The sequence below is a fragment of the Rhodofomes roseus genome (assembly GCF_022264815.1).
Source record: "Rhodofomes roseus strain CIRM-BRFM 1785 chromosome Unknown C8Q71scaffold_13, whole genome shotgun sequence".
NCBI classification, from domain to species: domain Eukaryota; kingdom Fungi; phylum Basidiomycota; class Agaricomycetes; order Polyporales; family Fomitopsidaceae; genus Rhodofomes; species Rhodofomes roseus.
Window position 1 is genome coordinate 223,414 of NW_025952969.1, and position 20,562 is coordinate 243,975.

Here is a 20,562-nt window from a genome sequence, read left to right on the forward strand (position 1 = left end):
ATCAGCGTGCTCTATACCCACAAGCTGTTCCGAGTCGAGGTCAATTTCCCGGCGATTGAGAGATCGCAATCGACCCTGAGTCGATACCAGTGGATCTTCATCAATGCCTTGGTCATGCAGTGTTCACCGTGCGTGGAGCCATTGCGACAAACGCATTAGCTCGGTACTTATCAGGCACTACTGGATGACTATCCGTAAGGATTTAGAGGCGTCTGATGGCCTCTAAACAGTTTGTAGCGGAGTTTAAATAGAGCTTAGAACGGGTTTCTAATCCGTAAGACGTGTTTAGATCGTCTACAGGTCGTTCTAAGACTCCCATGCGCTTCTTCGGTGCGAGTGACGACGAGTATGAAGTCGAGGAGGAGGAGCGCCTCCGTCTCGGACTTGCTGCTACACTCATCCTAGGTGCCCTTGACTCTCGGCTCACCAGGCAGGTGCATCGCCACCGGGCCTACCTCACTCGCCCAGAGCTCATGCCTGATCCACGCATTGATACACCTTGGCAGCGGCTCTGGCAGAGCCAAAATGACCGCGCGTTCATCACGACAATGGGAATCGATGTCGGGACCTTCCGTTACCTCCTCGAGAGCGGGTTCACGAGGATTTGGACAACGACTGCAATACCACGCACTGACACCGATCCGACCGGGCGACCTCGACTTGGTCGCCGCTCACTTGATGCTGCTGGCGCACTCGGGCTTTACCTACATTATCTCAACTCTACCATGTTCGAGAAGACCCTCCAGGAGGTTTTTGCACTGGTCCCCGGGACGACCAATCGATATCTCAAGTTCGCCCGTCGCGCTTTGCTGACGACGCTGCGGAGCATCCCCGAGGGGAAAGTCAAGTTCCCGGAAGTTCATGAGTTTCATGAGCTATCAAAGCTCATACAGGTGTGTAGGCCAGTCAGAAATCCGGGTATAGGTTTGCTGATTTGCTCTGTAGAAGCGACACCCACTCCTGAACGGCGCATTTGGTAGCATCGACGGGCTGAATATCGCGACGCAAACGTCTGATGACCCGGCCATCGAGAACGCAACGTACAATGGATGGTTGCATGACCATTTTACAAGTTGTGTTATTGTCTTCTCGACTAGAGGTGAGCGGTGTCAGTTTCGGTATTGGTTGTCGCTGAACATCGATGACAAGGGGTTGTCATTGCGTGTAGTCTCAACGCACCCGGTAGCTGGCATGACGCGAAGGTAGCCCGTCCGATCTACAAACAGCTCCGTGATAAGGCTCCCGACGGCTACTTCCTCGTGGCAGACTCGGCGTTCCCGCGAGGCGGTGCGGAGGTTGAAGACCATATTCACTCGCCGCGGCGGTCTGGGGAGCTGTTGCCTCAGGATCACCGAGAGCGAGCGGCTGCCATTGCCTACGACAATCAACTGTTGTCGTATCGGCAGACGGCAGAATGGGGCATGCGTCAACTTCAAGGATCGTTTGGCCGCCTCCGTGTCCCGCTTGATGTCAATGACAACGACGGACGTGCAGACCTTCTCGAGAACTGTATCCGGATGAATAATGTACGTGCCATACGAGTTGGGATTAGTCAGATACAGAGGGTGTATGAACCTATTTGGCGAGCCTCAGAGGCAGCTGAACTCTGGAATTCATTCGAGCGGATGGTGATTCGAGATATCCGGCGCGGAGATAGGGTAGCACGATTTCACATTGTAGACTCAGATTGACTCAATACATATTAAAATGTGTGTATTGTCTCTTGAACTATATACTGTCACTACGAAGCATGGTATCTATGTCGTGAGTACAAAGCGCTAGACTAAAGGTGAGTAAGGTAGAATAGGCTGAGTGAGTAGGGAGGGCATATGTATATGTACACGACATCGGGAAATGAGTGTGTTATCATATGAGACTATGTGATTCTGAAGTGTATATACGGCAAATAATATGATAGGGAGATGGGTATAGTACTCGCGCGATCATGTACCTCACTTACTCTGGGCCCTGGGGTGTGTTGCGTGCGATGCGGCGTCGACGGGGTGTGACGGTTACCTCATATGCGAGCTCTCCCGCTGGCTGTGAGTCCTCCACGCTTGCAGCCGCAGCCGCAGCGAGTACATGAAGCCCTGGCTCTCCGACCGGCGTGCTAGTACGCTCAGAGAGCGACGCCGCCGCCGATGCGTGCGAGAACACACCAAGCGATGGTGTTCCGGTGTTGGCGGGACCGCCCGCTGGCGACGCCGGCGCTTGAGGCACCGTCAACGGTCTGCGACCATCACCAATGGCAGACGGTGGTGTAGAGCTCGTCGTCGCAGCGCTCCGTGAATGCAGGGGGATGTACGCATCACCCGCCTCTTCGCGGGCAAACGCGGCCTGAGCGGCCATTCGCGCAAGGTCGGGCGGTGGCGAGTAATGCCGGTGGGTAGCCCAGTTTGACGGACCTGGCGACGGAGGTGGCGGTTCCGAGGGGAGGAGGCTTGGTGACTCGTGAAGATAGCGCGCTGGGCTTGACTCGTAGGTAAACGGACGCGGAACAGCAGTCGCAGAAGAGGGCGCGGGAGATGCTGGTAACCCGCGTGGCGTTCCCAAAACCCCGAAGGGGTGAAAATTTGCTGAATGCGTGCCCTGCGCCTGTTCCCGCCGGTCACGACGACGGAGCTCTTCTTCAAGTCGCTCCGCCCGCCGCCTTTCTTCTGCAAGCTGACTGCGCGTGTCGCGCATCTCATCAAAGAAGAGCTGCAGAACCATACCGTCGGCTTGTCGAGCAGCCCGAACGTCATCCCGGGCAGCTTGAGTAGCTGGGTCAAATGCAGTCGCGATGTTGCTGAGCAGGTTGTTGGAGATTCCTGAGCGTGTCTGGCGGCTCGCCAGTGCGCCAGAGCCTGCGCTGGTATCGACAGTGGCAGATGCTGTGCTAGATCGTCGCAGTGGGATGGACGGTGTGTTGTCACGGCGGTGCGTACTCGAGGCAATCGCCGTCTTGGCCTTCTTACGCGGGGGAGCTGACTGCACGGCATCTGGATCAGGCTTGACCTTCGGAGGTACCTCTTCATCTGAGTCGAAGATCTCGATGACGTCGGGTTCGACATCGCCTTGCTGCCGCTCAGGCTGCTCGACACCGTCAATCCCAGCGTCATCGTCAAGTGTGCGAAGGTGTGCACGTTCGTTGATGAGCTCCTCGATGGTCCATGCTTCTTCAACCCACCATGGCACCTCCGCTTTACCGGTCGGCTTTGGCGTGCGAGCGAGCTGCACAACATCAGGGTAAGGATCTTTGAAATTTGTATAAATGCACTGAATTTTACTCACCGCCTCAAACTTTGACCTCAGAGGTTTGACTTGACGTTCAGGCCGACCCTCCGTCAGCGCCCACTTGTTGTAGATCGACTTGGCGTTCGACCACTCGTCTGGACCAAGTGGCAAGAGCTTGCGGACAACGTCCATCAGCGTGCCCAAGTCTGCTTCGGTATAGGTCGCTGCACCTGGCTGGCGACCACCGCGCCTTGGAGCTGCCGGCGCCGCTGGCCCGGGTGCACCACCACCATGAGGAGAACGTCCACGTTTGCGTGCGGTCGGTACGCCTGAGCTGCCACCCTTCGAAGCTGGCTTGGACGCTGTCTTCGATGTCGTGGTAGGGTTTCGGACAGGAGTGGCCCGTGCTGGGACTTTCTGTGATCGGCTCGGGGGAGGCTTCACTGCACGGCCTGTGCCTGACCCGGGAGCATGCGCATGAGTACGGAGGATCTCCGAGACTTCCGGCAGCTCATCGTCGCTGCGTGGCTCCTCCTTCACCTTCACGGCGGGAGAACTCTGCGGCCAGTGAGTGCGGAGGGGTTGGCTTGGACCGGGCATGGCAGCCCCAGCCGCCGCCCAGCCTTCGGCCGGCTCCGAGCGGGAGTCAGTCCTGGCCTGTACAGGCGGCACCGGTGGCGGTAGGTCTTGGTCATCGAACCCAGGGTCCAATGGGCTACGATCTCGCGGTGAGAAGCTCCAACCCATCAGGAAAATACCCACCTGAGAATTCGCTGTGAACCCCAGCTTTTCCTAAGAAAATCAGGTAAAGACGTACATTCCTATGTTTCTGAGAATCGCGGGAAATAGCCATGCTCTTCCCCGTCGAGTCAGAATCACGAGATAACTTGATGTATTCTCAGGAATAAACCATAGCTACTCACTCTTGATATACTATTACAGTTCATTCTCTGACGAGCCGTTGCGATTATTCACTCCATTCGGTGACCATCAGACGGTTGTTACGTTGAACGACATTAATTTCCATGTGGTATAAGATAACAAGTCCGTGACGACAAAGCAAACTCAGCAAATGAGCGAGCAAGGAGAGCAACACATAGCACATGAACGAGCAAAGGAGAGCAACACGGAGCGAACGAGCGAGCAAAGGAGAGCAATTACTACGATTTACTATGATTGATGCTTCGTGAAATATGATGATGGGATCTATTCGTCGGGTATAGCGTTCCAGTCAATGTCCGAGCCACCAATCCGGATTCCTGTATTCAAACCGTGACCGCCGCTGAGATAGATGTCAGACGTGCATCACAGTAAGTTCGGGGAAACATACGTCGCGGCCTCGAAGATCTCATGCATAACGCGATGATACCGTTTTGGCCTCTGCTGGCGCAGCTCTGCGAGACGAATCATGTGTTCGCGGTACACAGGTGCACTTGAGGCACCAAATTCCGAACCCTTGACGAGTTTAAGATGGGCATCCATAATGACAGACTCAACCTAGTAAAACGGGGAGGATCAGAAGCTGCAACAGAGAAGAGGATGAAACACACAGCTGTCATAGCTAGAGCCACCATTTCCGGCGGTACCTCATACTCCAACGGTACACTCCGCATAGACGACGGGCAGAGTGCGATGTTCTGCGACCCAACGCCGAGATAGACTGCGTTTCCAAAAAAGGCCGAGCGCACCGCCGACTTGACGAGCGGACCTTCGTAGAGAGCGCGCCGATCAAATCCATCCTATGAATCCACCTTCAAAACACATGTGAATGCGAAGAAGCAAGTCATACGTACCGCTGGTGTCCACGGATAGATGTAGCACATCTCTTTGAGGAATGCAACCTTGTCGGGAATAGGGTGGACGCCATCCGCCGAATCATTTACGAGCTGGAACATGTGCTCAGCACATGGCGTCACAGCTCGTTTGATCGCAGTTCGACATTGCCCTAGCCGGTGAGCAACCTACGGAACAGTCAGCATTTGTGAGTATAGTATGCAAGGAATGGTACTGACGTAGACCGTCAGAGGTCTGATGTAGAGCTTGTATGACCCACGTTCCAGGCGGTCGGCGACGTCGCGCTCACCGGTATACCCGAGTGCATCAGCCGCCTGAACGAGTGCCTCGAGTGCCATTTGATCAAGGCCCGCTTTGTCCATGGGCGTTAGCAGTTGAGTGAGAGCCTCTAAGTCAGCATTGGAATCGCGGTCATCTTTGCGGCCAAAGACCACCATTTGGTCCCCGATGGTGTAGCTGTAGCGGATAACCTGCTTCATAACCTCGTCCTGAGCCCGCAGGTTTATCTTGACACTTTGCGGATTCTCGATGATATCGATCCTAGTCCGCGGGAGCCACGTGTCATCGTCCGCCGAGTTGTCAACTTGTACTGCGGTTGCGGTTGCATGCGCCGGAGCGTTGCGTCGCTGTGATTGAACCGTTGCCTTCGGAGCAGCCTGCACCGGCCGAATCACAGGCACCTAACGTAGTTGATGTGAGTTAGCACATACACATGAGCTCGTGTACGTACCTCCGTCTTCAGCTTTGCGCGCTGTTTCTCCGTGAGCTATATCATCTACTAAGTCACACAACAGCTATTCACTTGTGAGTTGAACGCACCTGCCGTTGTCCACGCGATGTGACTACCGGGAACTCATCTTCGTCCAACTCATCACTAGGGTGAGGACTTGCATCACTCCGCCTCTCGTAATAGTTAGACTGAAGGCCGGGCTCGTCCTCCTCTTCCGAGTCATTCACCATGATGGCGTCGTCGTCAGTAGTTGGAGGCTCCATGGGATACAATGAAACCGAAGAAACACTTGAAGATCGTGAGCTCCTTGAGCGGAATCGAGGAGGGCGAGCGCGCGATGCATCGTCTGAGTCACCATCTTGAAGGTCGCACACCAACTGTGAGCCTGCTGCATGGCAGGTCGTAACTCGTTCAATCACTCAGCAAACGTCACTCACCGGAGCCCTTACTGATGGTCACTCTCTTGTTGACCAACAAATCCAACCGTCAGAGAGAAGCACATCAGTAGGATAGGATGGGCCATACCTCTGCCTCGAAGTTGTCACACCGTTCCCACTGCTCCTCTACTAGCTCGTCATCGCTCATCTCCTCGTCTACATGCTTGTCAGTGGGATTACCATGCGAGTCCGCATCTTCACCATCGTCGTCCATGGTATCTTCAGCGGATTCGAGTGGGCGGCCCGTGACAGTCGCTGTTTGTGGCTTCGAAGCACGCCGAGGATGCAGCTGCGGCGCCGGCAAGTCTGAGTCCGACTCATTGATGATCGCAGCCTTGTATGGTCGCTCTGAACGTAGGAACATCACGGGTGAGGCAGGAGGTAGGATCGCTAGGATAGCGAGTCGCGACTCACTATCATTGACCTTTGCTGGCCGCGGATTGCCGACCTTTGCTTTCTTCTGCGGCTGCCGCTCTGTCTCGTCGCGATCTCCACTCTGGCGTAGGCTTGCCCTTGCTGCTGTGCTCCCACTCTTCTTGACACCCTGGGTGTTGACCGAGTCCGCCCTCTTGCGTTTCTCCTTGTGGACATTCGACAGACTTCCGGATCCGTCGACATTTGCTAAATTTAGCAAGTCAGAACCTTGATCGCGCTCAAGATAACCTCTGTTGACTTGCCTTGCACTGTTTGACTGTGAGTCGTCCCTTGCGATTTCACTGCCGTCTTCTTTGTCTTGGACTCAGCTGACTTCGTATCTACATCGGCGCGTGGCTTCTTGACCATTGGAGCCCACGCTACACGATGCACGGGCAAACCAAACGGTGAGTACTGAATCTTAAGCGAACACAATGACTTACCTTTCGATGCCGCCTGAGAAGCAGCACGAACTGGCCGTTGGCTTTGACTTGGGACTTTGACATACAACATGTGAGTACACCTACTATGGTTGAACACTGCCGCAAAACTCACGTTCTTCATGGTCAAGACCTTCTGCCACGGCGGCACCGTGACCCTCGTCGACCCTCGAACGCTGACCAATTCGGCTGCCGGGAACAATCCTAGTGGGCGCCATCCAACTTGGCTCTCATACAGTGGGCCGCTTGCCAGTGAGAGACAAGGCGTGAGAGAGGTATACAAGGTATAGTCGTTAGAGTTACCGGTGTATGCAGCTACTCAGCAACGGTATTAGTTCTATGTAGACGCATACTACAAGAACAAATCATACATGGTCGACGCCCTTGTCACGCTGGCACTGGAGCCGGAAGCCACGTATTCTCGCGATGAGGACGTCGGGAGAATTGGAACAAGGGAAGGAGTGTCTTCAGGTGAGTGGTGATCTATGCACGAAGGAAGGATTGATGATTGAAGTAAAGGCCGACGTGTACGATTATGGATGGGTTGGAGTCGTGCTGGCACAGGCGCGTGGTGACCGGTGAGGGATCGGGGTTGCAAGTCTGCGTGCGTGCAGCTCGGCAAATGGCGACCCTCGCTTGTGACACTGACAAAGCGGTACGTCTTGCGCGTTCAAGTTGCTATCGATCTCCCACATTCTGATACTCACAATTTTGTCTCACTGCTGAAGACCGCCTACTTGACTAGCATACTACCGCATATTTTGGTGAGTAGAGCAGTGCAATTGACTTGCCCCACGTCCGGACAATTTTACTGATGGCTCACTAGTCTTTTTGTGTATAATACCGCAATGTCGTTCAACTTCAGATGCAATGGATGTAGCCGTCTCTTCACGCAACATGGTGCCTACATTCGACACCTCCAGACGAGTGCTCTGCCTGCCTGCCAAGTCGCCCGCGCGCGGCACGAAGAATCTATGCGCCGGCCAACACGTCGGGCCAATCATCGCCGCGCTGCACAGTCGCAGTCAAGAAGCCGATCACCAGAGTCTTCACAAGCTAGCAGTAACGATACGCGACCCGCGGAAGAAGACAACGACGATGGGGATGACCAGATTGCATTTGAAGGTGACTTCTTCGGTTCTGCAGAGGACTATAGCATGGGCGATCTCCCGTTCAGCAGGGATGATGGCGAGGATCGAGGCGAGGATGGTGAGGATCGAGGCGAGGATGGCGAGGATCGAGGCAATGAGGCTGACGTTGACGAGTCGAGTGATGACGAGTCCTCCGATGAAGAAGCTGTGGGACTCGACATCATCGAGCCAAGCGACGAAGTCGAGCGCGACGGACGTCAGCTCCCGTCCTCGATGCCCGACCGTGAGGGATCAGCAAGTCCCAACCAGGATCATGTAGAGAACGATCGCGCAGCAGAAGAAGCCTTCCTAGGCCATCCGCCAGTAGGACGGGGCAGTGCACCCGGTGGACTACAGCCCGCTGCTCATGAGCAGATCCGACAGCCGCCGTCGTATGTGGTTCCATTCCCGGGTGGCAAGGCAGGCAAACCCGTGCCTCCTGGGTCTGGACAGGCATCTAAGCCGGGTTACGATACCTATGCCGAGACGGTCGACCCTCAGTCCAAGAATCCGTACGCTCCGTTTGCCTCTAAAATGGACTGGGAAATCGCACGTTGGGCAAAGTTGCGCGGATCAGGATCGACAGCTTTCTCTGATCTACTTGCCATACCTGAGGTACGTCATCTGTGCTTCACGCTCACTCACCAAGGGCTGACTGGTTTTACTGCAGGTTCGTGAACGGCTTGGTGTATCTTACAAGAACTCGGACCAGTTAAACAAGATCATTGACGAGAAATTACCGACCCGACGTCCGATGTTCCAGCGCTTCGAGGTCGCTATCGGCGGCGAACGTTTTGAGATGTTCAAGCGTGACGTTCTCGAATGCGCGCTTGCTCTCTGGGGCGATGCGGAACATACGCCATACCTGTGTGTCTCTCCAGAGCGCCACTATGCTGACGCGGACCACACCCAACGTCTCTACCACGATTTCAACACAGGCGAGTGGTGGTGGGCAACACAGGTATGTTGTAGGCTGTTTGTACAGAGTGTTACAAGTTACTCAGTGCTATGGTAGAAAATGCTCGAAGCGAAGGAGCCAGGCGCGACCGTGATACCAATCATCATCTCCTCCGATAAAACTCAGCTCACGACGTTCCGGGACAAGACAGCATATCCGGTCTATCTCACGATAGGCAACTTACCGAAGGAGATCCGCCGAAAGCCGTCACATCGCGGTCAAATCCTACTCGCGTACCTACCGGCCAGCCGGCTGCAGCACATTAAGAACAAAGCCGCGCGCCGCCGAGCTCTGGCGAACGTTTTTCATGCCTGCCTCTCCATGGTTCTCGAGCCTTTACGGAAGGCTGGTGTCGACGGTATTGAGATGACAAGCGGTGATGGGGTAGTGCGCCGCTGCCATCCCATCCTCGCGGTGTATGTCGGAGACTACCCCGAACAAGTCCTCGTTACAGGAACCTACACGGGACAGTGTCCCATCTGCAAATGTCCACACGACGAGCTCGGCAATTACCCCCGTGTATGTCCTTACCGCGACGTTGATGAAGTTCTCGACGCTCTCCATCTCTTCGGCACCGCTGACTACAACCATGCATGCGAAGCGGCCGGCATCAAACCGATCCAGCATCCCTTCTGGGAGCATCTCCCCTACGTTGACATCTTCCAATCCATAACCCCCGACATATTGCAAACTGCATCAAGGCGTCATCAAACATCTCCTCGCATGGATCACCGCCATTGTTGGCAAGGACGAGGTCGACGCACGTGTCAAGCGACTGCCCCCAAGCCACGGCATGCGCGTTTTCCACAAGGGGATCAGCGGACTGTCACGCGTGACAGGTACAGAGCACAAGCAGATCGCACGTTTCATCCTAGGCATTCTCGTCGACGTCCCATTACCGAGGAGCGACTCCGCGGAGCTCATCAGCGCCAGCAAAGCGCTCCTCGATTTCCTCTATATCGCGCAGTACCCGGTCCACTCGAAGATGACTCTAGATGCGCTGGAACACTCTTTGTCCGAATTCCATGCCCACAAAGGTGTCTTCGTAAAACTGGGTGCTCGTGTTCACTTCCACATTCCGAAGCTGCATATGCTTACCCATTACGTTCGAGCGATCAAGTACTTCGGCACCACTGACAATTACAACACGGAGGCCACGGAGCGACTCCACATTGATTTCGCGAAGGAGGCATATCGCGCAACGAATCACAAAGACGAATTCCCGCAGATGACGAAGTGGCTCGAGCGCCGCGAGAAGGTGTTGCAGCACGCCGACTACGTTGGATGGCGCCTACTGCGTGCAGAAGGTGGTCAAGACGGTACGATTACGTCGCGTCAGGGGGTACGCTGGCGTCCACCGGACATGGCATGTACGCTCCATCATCTCATGACGAAATACCCTAGCCGTAAGGCTGTTCCTGTCACCGAACTGGTCTCTTCGGAGGGCTATGGTGCGACATACCTTATGCCCGCTCTGGCGCGCTTCCTCATCGAGCACAACAATCCCTTACTGTCACGGAATGAGGTGGAAGCTCGAGCTGAATATATCCGCTTCCCTTTCACGGCTCTGCCAGTCTTCCACAAGATCAAATTTCGCAACATTGAACATCACGGCAAGGAAACTCTGGACTCGATACACGCTCGACCGCGGCAGCAGGGGCGCAACAGTGAGGTCATGATACCTTCCCGGTTTGACACTGCCCTCGTACATGTACGGCCCGGCCCACAAGTTGACGGACATGCTGAGCCACGGGAAGGACTGTCAGGTGCGTCATGTTCCCTTGATTTGCACAGCACACGACTGATGTTCATATACAGATATGCGTGTGGGACGAGTTCGTGTCGTTTTTACGCTCCCACAGAACGTTCTTCCCCAACTGTTCTCGGTGGTAACGACCCAGGGTACGCGCTGCCCGCAGCACCTTGCATACATCGAATGGTTTTCCCGATTCACACGCAACCCTGACACCCATACCCAAATGTACAGGATCACGGCACTGACTGGTCCTGACAAGATCGGTTCTGTAGTGCCACTTGCCCTGCTCGAACGTAGTGTCCATCTATTTCCGAAGTGGGGCGGTCCGGCGCCAGTACACTGGACGAAAGAGAATGTATTGGATCAGTGTAAGGCATACTATCTCAATCAGTACAAGAACCCGCACGATTATTACAATCTGTATTAGTACATTGTTACTTAGCGTTACGTGTCAATGCACTGTTGCACAATTGCTCTCAACTGCGGGCTCCTTAATGCTTCAACTCCCAAGATTGAATACTAAATGAATACTGTATTCTCGGATCTGACGGCATCATTCTCAGGTCACTCTCTGCGGACCTGGGATTGACCGCCGTTTCCTGAGAAAGCCCGAAGTGTCTGAATATTCTTGATAATTCCCGAACCTACATGAGATTTCTCAGGTGGGCTTTTTCCTGATGCCGTATGGGTCACTGTACGTAGACGGTTCATGCTCGGTAGAAGGTGGGAGGGAATACGGGTACGGATGCGCCACCGAGGCTTGGTTGGTACGGTAGTGTGAGAAGCCTTGATGAGCAGCGGGCGGCATGGAAGTGGAGTGAGATGAGATGTCGAAAGGAGGGGACAGGCTGTACGGCGGGGACGGCCCTTGAAGAAAATAGGAAGGTGTATTACTATATGGTGCGTGCGTGTGGAAGGATGGACGAGGCGTGCCGGCTTGACTGACTGCTGGCACAGGACCGTGGGTATCAGGAGAGTCTTCTGTCGTCCGAGTCTGTCCACCAGACCGGAAACGTTCGGTAGTAGGCTATAAGGAGGGTGCGTTCAGTCTCTGTATTCCTTCGCGTGGCTGACACAAGACGTACCACAGTAGACTCGGAACGGAACTCTGTAGTACTCAGACCATGGAGACCTTCGGATGCCGGTGGGCCGACGGCCTCGTCCTCTGAGAGTCGCCTTGCCTTTTGCTTCCCCGCGGCTTTGTCCGACATCGGTGGTTGGCGCTCCATTGGACTCGGAAAGTTGAAGGCTCTTAGTAAGCACTCGACAAGTCTGTTGAGGAGGAGCCGAGTTGGAAGATGATTAAATGAAGAAACGAGAATGCAGGATAAGAGTAGAATGAGAGTAAGGGATGACAGGTGAAGGAGAGTGCGGTAGAACGAGTGGATATGCGTCAGAAGGTGAGCAACCGTTGTGTTTTCTCTAGAGATGGATCACTGCTTGGACGTCTTGGATGATCACTGTTTATATACCACTTTCTACAGCCCACTCTCGACTCAGGCCAAGCGTACCAAAGCATGACGCCGTCTGGGGCTGGAACTTGGCATTGTGCAAAGGTACGCTGTGTCTCAGAATAATCTGCACATTTGAGCTCACCGAGACATCCGCGGCGAGTGAGCGATGGTTTATTCAGCAATGTTCATGTGGATGTGGTGCCGTAGACACAGCTTACGAAGAATCGAGCCTCTCCAGGTGCGCTCTATGCATGCTTTTGGACGTCCCCGCCATCGGAATATTTCCAAATATATCCATTCCAAATATGCTCCCATGTGCTACAATCCAAACCACCATGCCTGTATTGTACAGCCTGCTGCGGCGCAACCCCCTTGTTGGTCTCGCCATACATCGCTCACAGCGGCTATACCAAATGAGGAAGCCGGCGGGTCATTTTTAGGATTTAGTGCCGTGATGACCGCTGATCTAGGTCGGGGGGCTCCCCCCCTCATTTCAAAGTTGTGCGTTTACGACCGGTCCAAACCCTTCAAAGCCTCTGAAACGCAGACAGGCTCTAGCAAATATGATTTTCCGATCTCGATGTGCTCCATGCCGCGCGGCCATCTTCCGACCTTCCCTGTTTGAGGTTCGGAGTGTAGAGACTTTCAAACTCCATGCCTTTACGGCGGCCAGTGCCCCCGTTTGATGACCTTCATTTCGCGTTTAGAGCTCGCAAAATCCATCTAAACCCTTACGGATAGTCATCCACTATTGATCGAGCAACATACGCTCTTGCTGCGGAGAGAACTTGGCTTGGCCTCGTAGGGATGTAATGTACAATGCAATCACATCATATGTAGTCTATGCCGTTCAACAGGCGAATTTCGAGCGAAAATCTCCTGCCCACCAGAACTGGGCAGGTCAGTATATCGAGGACGACACGCGCAAATCACACAACAGGATGTTGAGAGCCTCAATATTGCCAAGCCCGGGTACGCCCTGCTGCAACGAGCTTCTCCACCTCACCGGTACCAGGTTACCCAATGCGAACTTCAACGCTAACAGCGCACAATTCGGCTGACCCGATCTTGGAGACTCGGCCATCGAGGGATACATTTGCAATCACTTGCGTCTGTTACTAGTCATCACCGAGGCGGCTAAGAAGATGCATGGGCCGAAAAAGAGCAGTCCGCAGACCTTCCCCCAAGCGTCCCAATGGCAGGACTTACTTGACATGCATATGACCGTGTACCACGTCTACGTACACGTCCTTTCTCCGTAGACAGTGGATGCGACTCTATGGACGTTGGCACAAGACGAACCGTCCTGGGATCGATTGTGCGGGCAAGCTCCAAGATAACGGAAGGTGTTGAGAGTCCTGCGTCTAACATCTCCACGGCAATCATGCAAAGATCATTTCATTCCGGCGAAAGCACGACAACAGACAGATTGCAAAAGATAACCACCACAGCCAGAAGCACGCCCTAGACGGAGACCACCGATCCGAAAGGAGAAACAGCACCCCGACGAGTCCACGAGTCTTCCACGTATCCAGTGGGCAGTGAGTGCTGGTGTCCATTTGTCGGACAGCCTCCGAGATGATGATAGACCGGAATGCGCGTCTCCCGAGTTCCGACAAGGCAGCTTCAGCTGGCGTTCGCCTGAGAAAAGGTAACAGACCGGAGCCAGAGTCGAGGGTGGAAGCCCGGCAAGCCAAGCAGCAGCAAGTCCCAGGGAAGGCAGAACCAAAACTCGCCATAAGCGCGTGCTCGAAACCCAAGAGACCGAGGACAAAGACCAGGAAAATGCAACGAAGATGGCGAGATCGAAGGCGGCGAGACCGGAATTGATTCCGGACGAAGATCGAATGCGAGAGCGGGAGTGAGTAATGACTGTTTCGGTCACATCTGAACGGAGGACGAGCGCAGACCCACGCGTCCTCCGCGACCAAAACCTATGAACCCAGCATTCATCAGCTATCAGCCTCGCCACCGCACTCCACAAAACCCAAGCGATACTCACCAGACATGTGCACTCCCACGCCTTACTTGGACTCGCGCCGCCCCGCGCCTCGCTGAGTGCCTCAGCAGCGGCTCTCGGGGCGGCGGCTCTCGAGCCCAAACTATCTTCCTCCTGCTCCCTCCTCTTCCCTCCTCCGACGCAAGGTTCAGATGAAGTGGGGGAGGGGAAGGGGCTCCCGCCGAATGCGCGCGACGATCGACGCGGGGACCTCGGGGAAGTCTATCGCGTACGTCGTCGACGGGGGCGTCGTCCAGCCCCGGGTCGAGAGCGAGGGAGACTTGGAGGAAGGTGACGGCGAGCGGAGAGAGGGCGGGCGGTTGGTGCGTGCCGGGGAATTGAAGCCAGACATGCTCGCAGGCGAAGATGTGTCCGAAGGGGCGCATATGGGAGAGAGCGGCGGCGAGCGCCGCCCCGCCATCTTCGCCTGTGCCGCCTGGAGTGCCCACGAGGGTGCCCAGAATCGCTCGCCCGAGGAGTAGGCATTGCCATAGATGTGAAACGAGGAAGTCGCGATGCCGGGGGAGAGCGCGGCGGTCGGCGAAGCCCGAGGAGGAGAGAGGCGTGCGAGGCGAGGCGGGGATGTGTAGACTGGTTGTGGGGTCGGAGGGGGTGCTATGGGTTTGGGTTCAACGGGAATCTTCGCTTCGACTGTCAGGACGGCCGTTGGAAGTCCGCGATCTATAGCAGTGACAAAGGCGTCAATCAGCCAGACAGCCCCGCGCATATAGTGGGTAGAGCTCACCATGAGCACCCCTACCACGACGCGACCCGGACCTCGAGGACTTGAAGAATGCGCCTAGCGACCAACGTCCAGTGGGCTTTTCGATCCCCACTTCCCAGTCATACCCCGCCCGTCCGCGTTTCGTGCGCCCGAGCCAGATACAGACGAGAGCGATGCAGATGATAACCCACGCCGCGATGCCGACCCCAATGAGCGGGTAACTTGCAGAGCCCGTCGTGGGTACGAACGCCGCGTCCTCCACTGTCGTAGTGGGGGAAGGGGCGGGCGGGTCCGCGCGCTCGATGCCAGGGTGATACGGGAAGGCGATGGGTGCCATGATTCAAATTGAATGTTGTGTGCTTGAGCTTGAGCGAGAGGCGAGTGCTTCAGCGGAGCGAGAACGCAGCAAAGATGATGGTCCGTACAAAGAGAGGGAGGAGGGAAGCAGGCCATAATTGAATCCCCTTGCATTCCTGACTGAAAGCCAGAACAGCGATGACAATAGTAGGGCTCGAGACTGCTTTAGACGCTGTGCAGACAGGATCGCAATGAGGGTGATGTATTCCATGATGGGACGGAATCTAACGAGCCACGAGTTCAGCATAGACATCTACTGGGCCACTAGGAAAACACGAGCACGACGACAGGTGGGATTTAGTGACCAGCCATTCCAGCATCGGAGTCGGGTAGATCGAGGTCGTCTTCGGTCGCGCATGGGCCCTGAGGCACACCCACGGCTACGTTCGCCCACGAGAATGGAGATGTATCGCACTGTCGGGTGTCATCGTGGCTGAACGGGGTGTCTGCGATGGCGAATGCCGTGCTACGCACGGTGAGTCTGACTGGTCTGGTGGTCGTTCGACAACGGCGGCGAGCGACTGAGCGATGTGTGTCCGTGTGTACGTAAGCGACACGAGGCTCCGAAGCGCTCCCGGTCACTGTCAGCGCACGATCGGACCTCGTATGTACAACACCAACACCCTGTTGGCCTCGACGACCAACTAACTGGGAATATTTGACTTCGACTCGGAAGCCATATAACGCATGCGTATAATACCACATCCAATTGAACTGAAGATCCACACAAGACTTAAACCTCAAGCCCGCCGATTAACGTTACAAACACCGCTGGGGTTCAATTGCATTGAAATGTAGTCTCTCAGCAAGAATTTGATTCACACATCCGACTTCTGCAACGCCAATTTCTATTCCATAGCGTGCAATACAGACTGTTCCAAGTAAGTCATTACTGAGTATTGAGGAGTGACAGTAACGACTCAAATTCGGCATGCGCTAGTTTCCCCGGGCCCCCTTCGCATTCAGAGCGAAGATGAAGGGCCCAGGTACTCAGCCCGGGGACCAACGACAAGGTCCATGCCAGGACCAGCCTCCGCTCGCCCATTGCAGGCATACGCAGAGCTGACCCGTACCCCGGGAAAGGAGGGAACATACTTACCTGACTCGCCCGCCCAACACCGCGATGGACACCGCCCACTATGCACTGTGTCCGTGCCCGTCAGCCCCTCCGACCAACCGCATCACCAATCGAAGCAACTCACGCGTTCATATTGCCACAAAATCCCACCACGCCGTCCTCCGCACTGTGTGTCGCGCCCCTCCCCCGGCACATTGCCAGCGGTGCGTCCTCCCTGGGCTCGCGGGAGCGCGACAATGAGAGGCTGACAGCCCGGATTCCCGGTTAGTACGAGTGGCTTCTGCCACCGCATACCGTGCAGTGCCGCGCCCCTGCGGCCGTACCATGCTGGTGGTCGCTCGCCGATCACCGCAGGGGCTTTGCTGTCGCGGGGCGTGCGAGGACGTTGAACGTGGCTGCCCACCGTGCGGCGCATTTATGCTAGGCGACGCCGAAAAGTGGTGAGCACCCCCGGTTGCATGAACCGAGAAAGGATGGACTTACCATCGGTGGGTCACAGAGTTGCCGTTACTATCAGTGGCGGCGGCGGCGTCGACGAGATACACCACGGGTCCCTTGATGACCGACGGTCTTGACGACAGTCGAGTCGACCCGAGGATCCAGATATGAGTGACCTTGTGAGAGAGGGAGCCGGTGGACTTGAGCTTGAGCTTGAGCCGAGCTTGCCTGCGCGCCAGACCAGACGGGGAGGAAACTAGAGCCAGAGTGAGAAGATGGAAGAAGCAGACAGAGGACAATGAGACTCCATGAAGCGTCAGGTAGGGTCTTTGTACCTCTTGGATGTTCTGTTAATGACCGTGCTCATTGCGTGTCAGCCCCACAGCCAGCCTCAACGGCGGGCGGCCAGAGGCCTGACGAGGTCAGCCATCTTCGACGTGTCATTGGCATCGCCCTCGTCCATTGCCTCGTGTTAATGTACGTGCCCTCTGGAATGTGCGGGCGAAGGAGACCGACCCGCTACATACTGGACGGTTGGTTATATTGCCTCCGTGACGCGGTCACGTGCCCTCAGTCTCGAAATATGGGCGATGCATAGAGTGCATTTGCATTCGTTTCAAAGATAGAGTCACAATTTCTAAACGCAAAAAATAAGTAAAGTACTGACATCCACACCGCCACCACGCACAGATCACCCGCCCGACATCGACCATGTCGGCCCACTCCTTCCAAACGCGCACATGCCAGTAACATAGCACAACGCGAATCAGACAAGCAACCACATGTTAGCGTGCATTGAACAGCACTATCGACAGGGGCCGAGAATCGGCGCGGGGCCAGTTCCTCCAACGATGTTGGGATGGACGTCACGTAGGGTTGCTTGGGGAGGTGAGGGAGGCGGAGTAGGCGGGATGGTCAGTGAGCGGCGAGCGATGGTGCGTGATGTTGGAAAGGTATGTATTCGGGGATGAGAAGGGGCGAGTGCGGCGATCCTACGTAGAAGGTAGAGAGATGGGGTGTAGGACCGAATGCATTAGGGCGACTAGTAATGTGATTAAAGAGCGGAGGGGCGACTAGGACAAGTTGCATCGGGTCAGCACTTGACATATACGAACTACCGTGCGGGCGACTCACCTAGTACGATAGTGACATATGCGATATCCGAGCGAAACGTCATAGAGATAGTCGAAGCGTTCAAAGGTGAGGTCCTATGCGGGAAGACTAAGAAAGTAGGGCGTAGGACCAAAGCATTATACCAGTGGAGGGAAAGATTAAAGGGTAGAGATGCGACTACAAGAAGCTGATGCAAGTCATTCATCTACGACTAAACGAACGTGCACCATAGCACTTACCGAGACCATAGGATACACATAACATGCGAGGCGGAGATTCAGGAGCGAGGACCAACGTCGGGAAAGCGAAGCGAGTTGAGCATAGGACCAAAGCATGAGATTAAGTGGCGAAGCGATTATACGTTAGAGGGGCGACGACTCAGAGAACACGCATTTAGTCGGTCGTCTCATCGAACTAGACTTCAAGAGCGTACTCACCTAGTATGTAGGATCGTAAGATACGAAGAAGACGGGCAATGCAAGGAAGCCAAAGGGTTCCGGGGCGGGGTGTGGCGCGAGGAATGCAAGGAGAAGGAAGTGCGAGACCAACGCATTAGGCCGAATGGCGAAGTGATTGAAGGCGGATAGGCGAGCATGAAGACCTACGGTCGGGACTTGTTACTCAGTCCCCAGCCAAACAGAGACATGCGGCAGTACTCACCGGAGAGAAGAAACAAACGCGATACAGGAACGGAAACAGATAATTCAAACGCGACCAAACGAACCACCGAATGCAGGTTCAGGATCGGCCACACCCTTCATGATCGCAAAGCCACATGCCGCTACGGTCTTCTCGGCGCCGGGCTCAGTTGGCACGACCTCGTACTCGAGGGCACCACTTCGCCACGATCCACAACTCGGGCCGAAGCGGGCCTGGAGGTCAGCGAAGGCGACATCGAGCTTGAAGCGCGCCATCGCGAGGTCGTCTTCCGTGTACGTCGCGGGGTTGCAGCAGACAGTGTACGGCGTGCGGCTATGGGCGTGACTCGGCTTGTCTGACTCCGGCGCGGGAGCAGCGTCCGGAGAGCGCCTGATAGGAACGTGCGGGGACCGCAGAGGAACAGGGGAGTGCTTGACTAGAGAGCGAGGGCGCGAGATAGCGATCGGCGGGAAGTCTGGGATGGAAAGCAGAGGCGGCGAGGAGGCGTAGGGAAGGGCGGGGTGGTAGGCGAGCCAGTCGGTTTGAGTAGAAGTCTGGGTAAAGCGGGGAAGATGCAATTAGGACGGGGTATACTGATGGTATGGAGCAGCGCACCTTCTCGAAGGACTTGCTCTTGAGCATCGGACTCGCTTCGACGTCGAGGCCGGTACTTGCAGTGTGTGCCCAAGGGAACGTTAGGACACGCCAGATTCGCGTCTTCAAGCCAGGCCGAGCCTTGAGGCTGTCGAGCTCGTCGAACCAGTCGGCGTCGCGCGGGGTCAGGCAGACGTAGAGGGCGTACCACGCGAAGAGCACCGCGAGGAGAGCAGCGACGAGGAGCATAGCCAGACTGATGCCCTTGCCTGTGCCGGAGGCGATGACCCCACGCAAAGACACAAGGAAGGACGTATCTTCGAAGACGGTGGAGGACTGGATGGGTGCCATTGATGCTTATTTGTGAGATGTTGATTTGTCGAGGAGAGCCTTGCGACTTGAGGGTGCGACGCGACTTTCGACAGGTGGAGGTGACGACAAAGAGGGAGGACATGCTGCGGTCCTCGGTTTTGTAGCACATTCCGCCGGCGACTGGTCGTCTGGAGAGCTACGAGACCTGACGTCGTCCAGCCTGAACTAGAGCGTCGTGGTTCAGCCTGATGGACGCTGCTATCTAGGCTGGATAATGGCAGACCTCGTAACAGTTCAGTATGCGCATGGAAGGCACAATCACAATGCACTCACGCGAGAAAGCCCTGCATCGACTGGCGTTGTATCCGTTGGGACATCTCGAGGAATATGCAGCTCAAAACATGGCCAGATGTCACCGTGCCTAGATGGTCAGAATTGCGATTACTCGATGGTCTGCATGTCCTTGCGATCGAGACAGGGTCGTTCGATGCTTTGCGATACACTGGTTGACTGTAGCACGCCAGAGAAAGGTCCATACGCAACGAATGCAGGGTGTGCTGAACCATGGCAGCCGGCGAAGTGGGCAGTACCCACTCGTTCAACGCGAACTTGAAGATGACTGCACGCTTAACGGGTCAGTCCGAGACGAGGGTAGACCGTCCAAGTGAAACTTCATCCGTGTTGCCCATGCCGTCAAATTGAAGCGAGCTCGACACGGGTCACTGCCCCAAGTGGTCAATATCAGAGGACTTGTTGCTGAGCGACTGACGATGTCAAGACTTTGAAACCACAGTGTGCGTGTCGACGTCGTACTAACGTGCCCAGACATGCTAGCCATTGCGACCAGAAGTCGCATCGATTCCGAGAGAACACACGAGAGCCAACTTGCCAGTGTGTGTAATATTCATGGTGCAGTGACTAGCAGATGAAAACGCAGCTGGCAGTCGACGGCAGGTTGAGAAGCGCAGTATGTGCAGAA

The 20,562-nt window shown here is 55.4% G+C and overlaps 7 protein-coding genes across 7 annotated transcripts; 2 read left to right on the forward strand and 5 right to left on the reverse strand.

Moving 5' to 3' along the window:
- The first annotated feature begins 121 nt into the window (after positions 1–121).
- On the forward strand, positions 122–1,314 carry C8Q71DRAFT_107524 (uncharacterized protein). The gene is made up of 3 exons (XM_047916300.1): positions 122–893; positions 946–1,099; positions 1,169–1,314. The coding sequence occupies exons 1-3, from the start codon at positions 318–320 to the stop codon at positions 1,204–1,206; spliced, it is 768 nt and encodes a 255-aa protein (XP_047777613.1). The 5' UTR covers positions 122–317; the 3' UTR covers positions 1,207–1,314.
- Positions 1,315–1,696: 382 nt separating this feature from the next.
- Positions 1,697–4,247, reverse strand: C8Q71DRAFT_764520 (uncharacterized protein). Its single transcript, XM_047924070.1, has 2 exons — positions 3,274–4,247; positions 1,697–3,213 (listed from the first exon to the last, which is right to left on the reverse strand). The coding sequence occupies exons 1-2, from the start codon at positions 3,961–3,963 to the stop codon at positions 1,957–1,959; spliced, it is 1,947 nt and encodes a 648-aa protein (XP_047777614.1). The 5' UTR covers positions 3,964–4,247; the 3' UTR covers positions 1,697–1,956.
- A 49-nt stretch (positions 4,248–4,296) lies between these two features.
- Positions 4,297–7,155, reverse strand: C8Q71DRAFT_848893 (uncharacterized protein; the record flags this gene model as incomplete). Its single annotated transcript, XM_047926687.1, has 13 exons — positions 4,297–4,498; positions 4,547–4,713; positions 4,767–4,955; positions 5,010–5,177; positions 5,229–5,690; positions 5,741–5,776; positions 5,830–5,997; positions 6,115–6,125; positions 6,178–6,202; positions 6,266–6,525; positions 6,592–6,798; positions 7,035–7,088; positions 7,119–7,155. 13 exons carry the CDS (start codon positions 7,153–7,155, stop codon positions 4,423–4,425), a joined length of 1,860 nt encoding a protein of 619 aa, XP_047777615.1. The 3' UTR covers positions 4,297–4,422.
- An 850-nt stretch (positions 7,156–8,005) lies between these two features.
- On the forward strand, positions 8,006–11,302 carry C8Q71DRAFT_797434 (uncharacterized protein; the record flags this gene model as incomplete). Its single annotated transcript, XM_047925751.1, has 7 exons — positions 8,006–8,156; positions 8,178–8,776; positions 8,832–9,122; positions 9,267–9,770; positions 9,868–10,398; positions 10,459–10,786; positions 10,938–11,302. The coding sequence occupies 7 exons, from the start codon at positions 8,006–8,008 to the stop codon at positions 11,300–11,302; spliced, it is 2,769 nt and encodes a 922-aa protein (XP_047777616.1).
- Positions 11,303–11,465: 163 nt separating this feature from the next.
- On the reverse strand, positions 11,466–12,437 carry C8Q71DRAFT_764522 (uncharacterized protein). The gene is made up of 3 exons (XM_047924071.1): positions 12,348–12,437; positions 11,961–12,297; positions 11,466–11,902 (listed from the first exon to the last, which is right to left on the reverse strand). The coding sequence occupies exons 2-3, from the start codon at positions 12,102–12,104 to the stop codon at positions 11,534–11,536; spliced, it is 513 nt and encodes a 170-aa protein (XP_047777617.1). The 5' UTR covers positions 12,105–12,297; positions 12,348–12,437; the 3' UTR covers positions 11,466–11,533.
- A 1,200-nt stretch (positions 12,438–13,637) lies between these two features.
- C8Q71DRAFT_107575 (uncharacterized protein) lies at positions 13,638–14,888 on the reverse strand. The gene is made up of 2 exons (XM_047916301.1): positions 14,332–14,888; positions 13,638–14,263 (listed from the first exon to the last, which is right to left on the reverse strand). The coding sequence occupies exons 1-2, from the start codon at positions 14,712–14,714 to the stop codon at positions 13,723–13,725; spliced, it is 924 nt and encodes a 307-aa protein (XP_047777618.1). The 5' UTR covers positions 14,715–14,888; the 3' UTR covers positions 13,638–13,722.
- Positions 14,889–18,492: 3,604 nt separating this feature from the next.
- Positions 18,493–19,901, reverse strand: C8Q71DRAFT_107747 (uncharacterized protein). Its single transcript, XM_047916302.1, has 3 exons — positions 19,293–19,901; positions 18,699–19,231; positions 18,493–18,639 (listed from the first exon to the last, which is right to left on the reverse strand). Exons 1-2 carry the CDS (start codon positions 19,620–19,622, stop codon positions 18,743–18,745), a joined length of 819 nt encoding a protein of 272 aa, XP_047777619.1. The 5' UTR covers positions 19,623–19,901; the 3' UTR covers positions 18,493–18,639; positions 18,699–18,742.
- Between the last annotated feature and the right edge of the window lie 661 nt (positions 19,902–20,562).

What these genes read in the sequence shown, in the direction of transcription:
- C8Q71DRAFT_107524 (XM_047916300.1), top strand. Translation starts at nt 318, where the DNA reads ATGCGCTTCTTCGGTGCGAGTGACGACGAGTATGAAGTCGAGGAGGAG. An exon ending in AGCTATCAAAGCTCATACAG is followed by an intron (nt 894 to 945) that starts GTGTGTAGGCCA and finishes TTTGCTCTGTAG; the next exon opens with AAGCGACACCCACTCCTGAA. An exon ending in TATTGTCTTCTCGACTAGAG is followed by an intron (nt 1,100 to 1,168) that starts GTGAGCGGTGTC and finishes CATTGCGTGTAG; the next exon opens with TCTCAACGCACCCGGTAGCT.
- C8Q71DRAFT_764520 (XM_047924070.1), bottom strand. Translation starts at nt 3,963, where the DNA reads ATGGGTTGGAGCTTCTCACCGCGAGATCGTAGCCCATTGGACCCTGGG. An exon ending in TGAGGTCAAAGTTTGAGGCG is followed by an intron (nt 3,214 to 3,273) that starts GTGAGTAAAATT and finishes GATGTTGTGCAG; the next exon opens with CTCGCTCGCACGCCAAAGCC.
- C8Q71DRAFT_764522 (XM_047924071.1), bottom strand. Translation starts at nt 12,104, where the DNA reads ATGGAGCGCCAACCACCGATGTCGGACAAAGCCGCGGGGAAGCAAAAG. An exon ending in TCCGTTCCGAGTCTACTGTG is followed by an intron (nt 11,903 to 11,960) that starts GTACGTCTTGTG and finishes CCCTCCTTATAG; the next exon opens with CCTACTACCGAACGTTTCCG.
- C8Q71DRAFT_107575 (XM_047916301.1), bottom strand. Translation starts at nt 14,714, where the DNA reads ATGCGCCCCTTCGGACACATCTTCGCCTGCGAGCATGTCTGGCTTCAA. An exon ending in CGTGGGAGTGCACATGTCTG is followed by an intron (nt 14,264 to 14,331) that starts GTGAGTATCGCT and finishes CTGGGTTCATAG; the next exon opens with GTTTTGGTCGCGGAGGACGC.
- C8Q71DRAFT_107747 (XM_047916302.1), bottom strand. Translation starts at nt 19,622, where the DNA reads ATGGCACCCATCCAGTCCTCCACCGTCTTCGAAGATACGTCCTTCCTT. An exon ending in AGAGCAAGTCCTTCGAGAAG is followed by an intron (nt 19,232 to 19,292) that starts GTGCGCTGCTCC and finishes CGCTTTACCCAG; the next exon opens with ACTTCTACTCAAACCGACTG.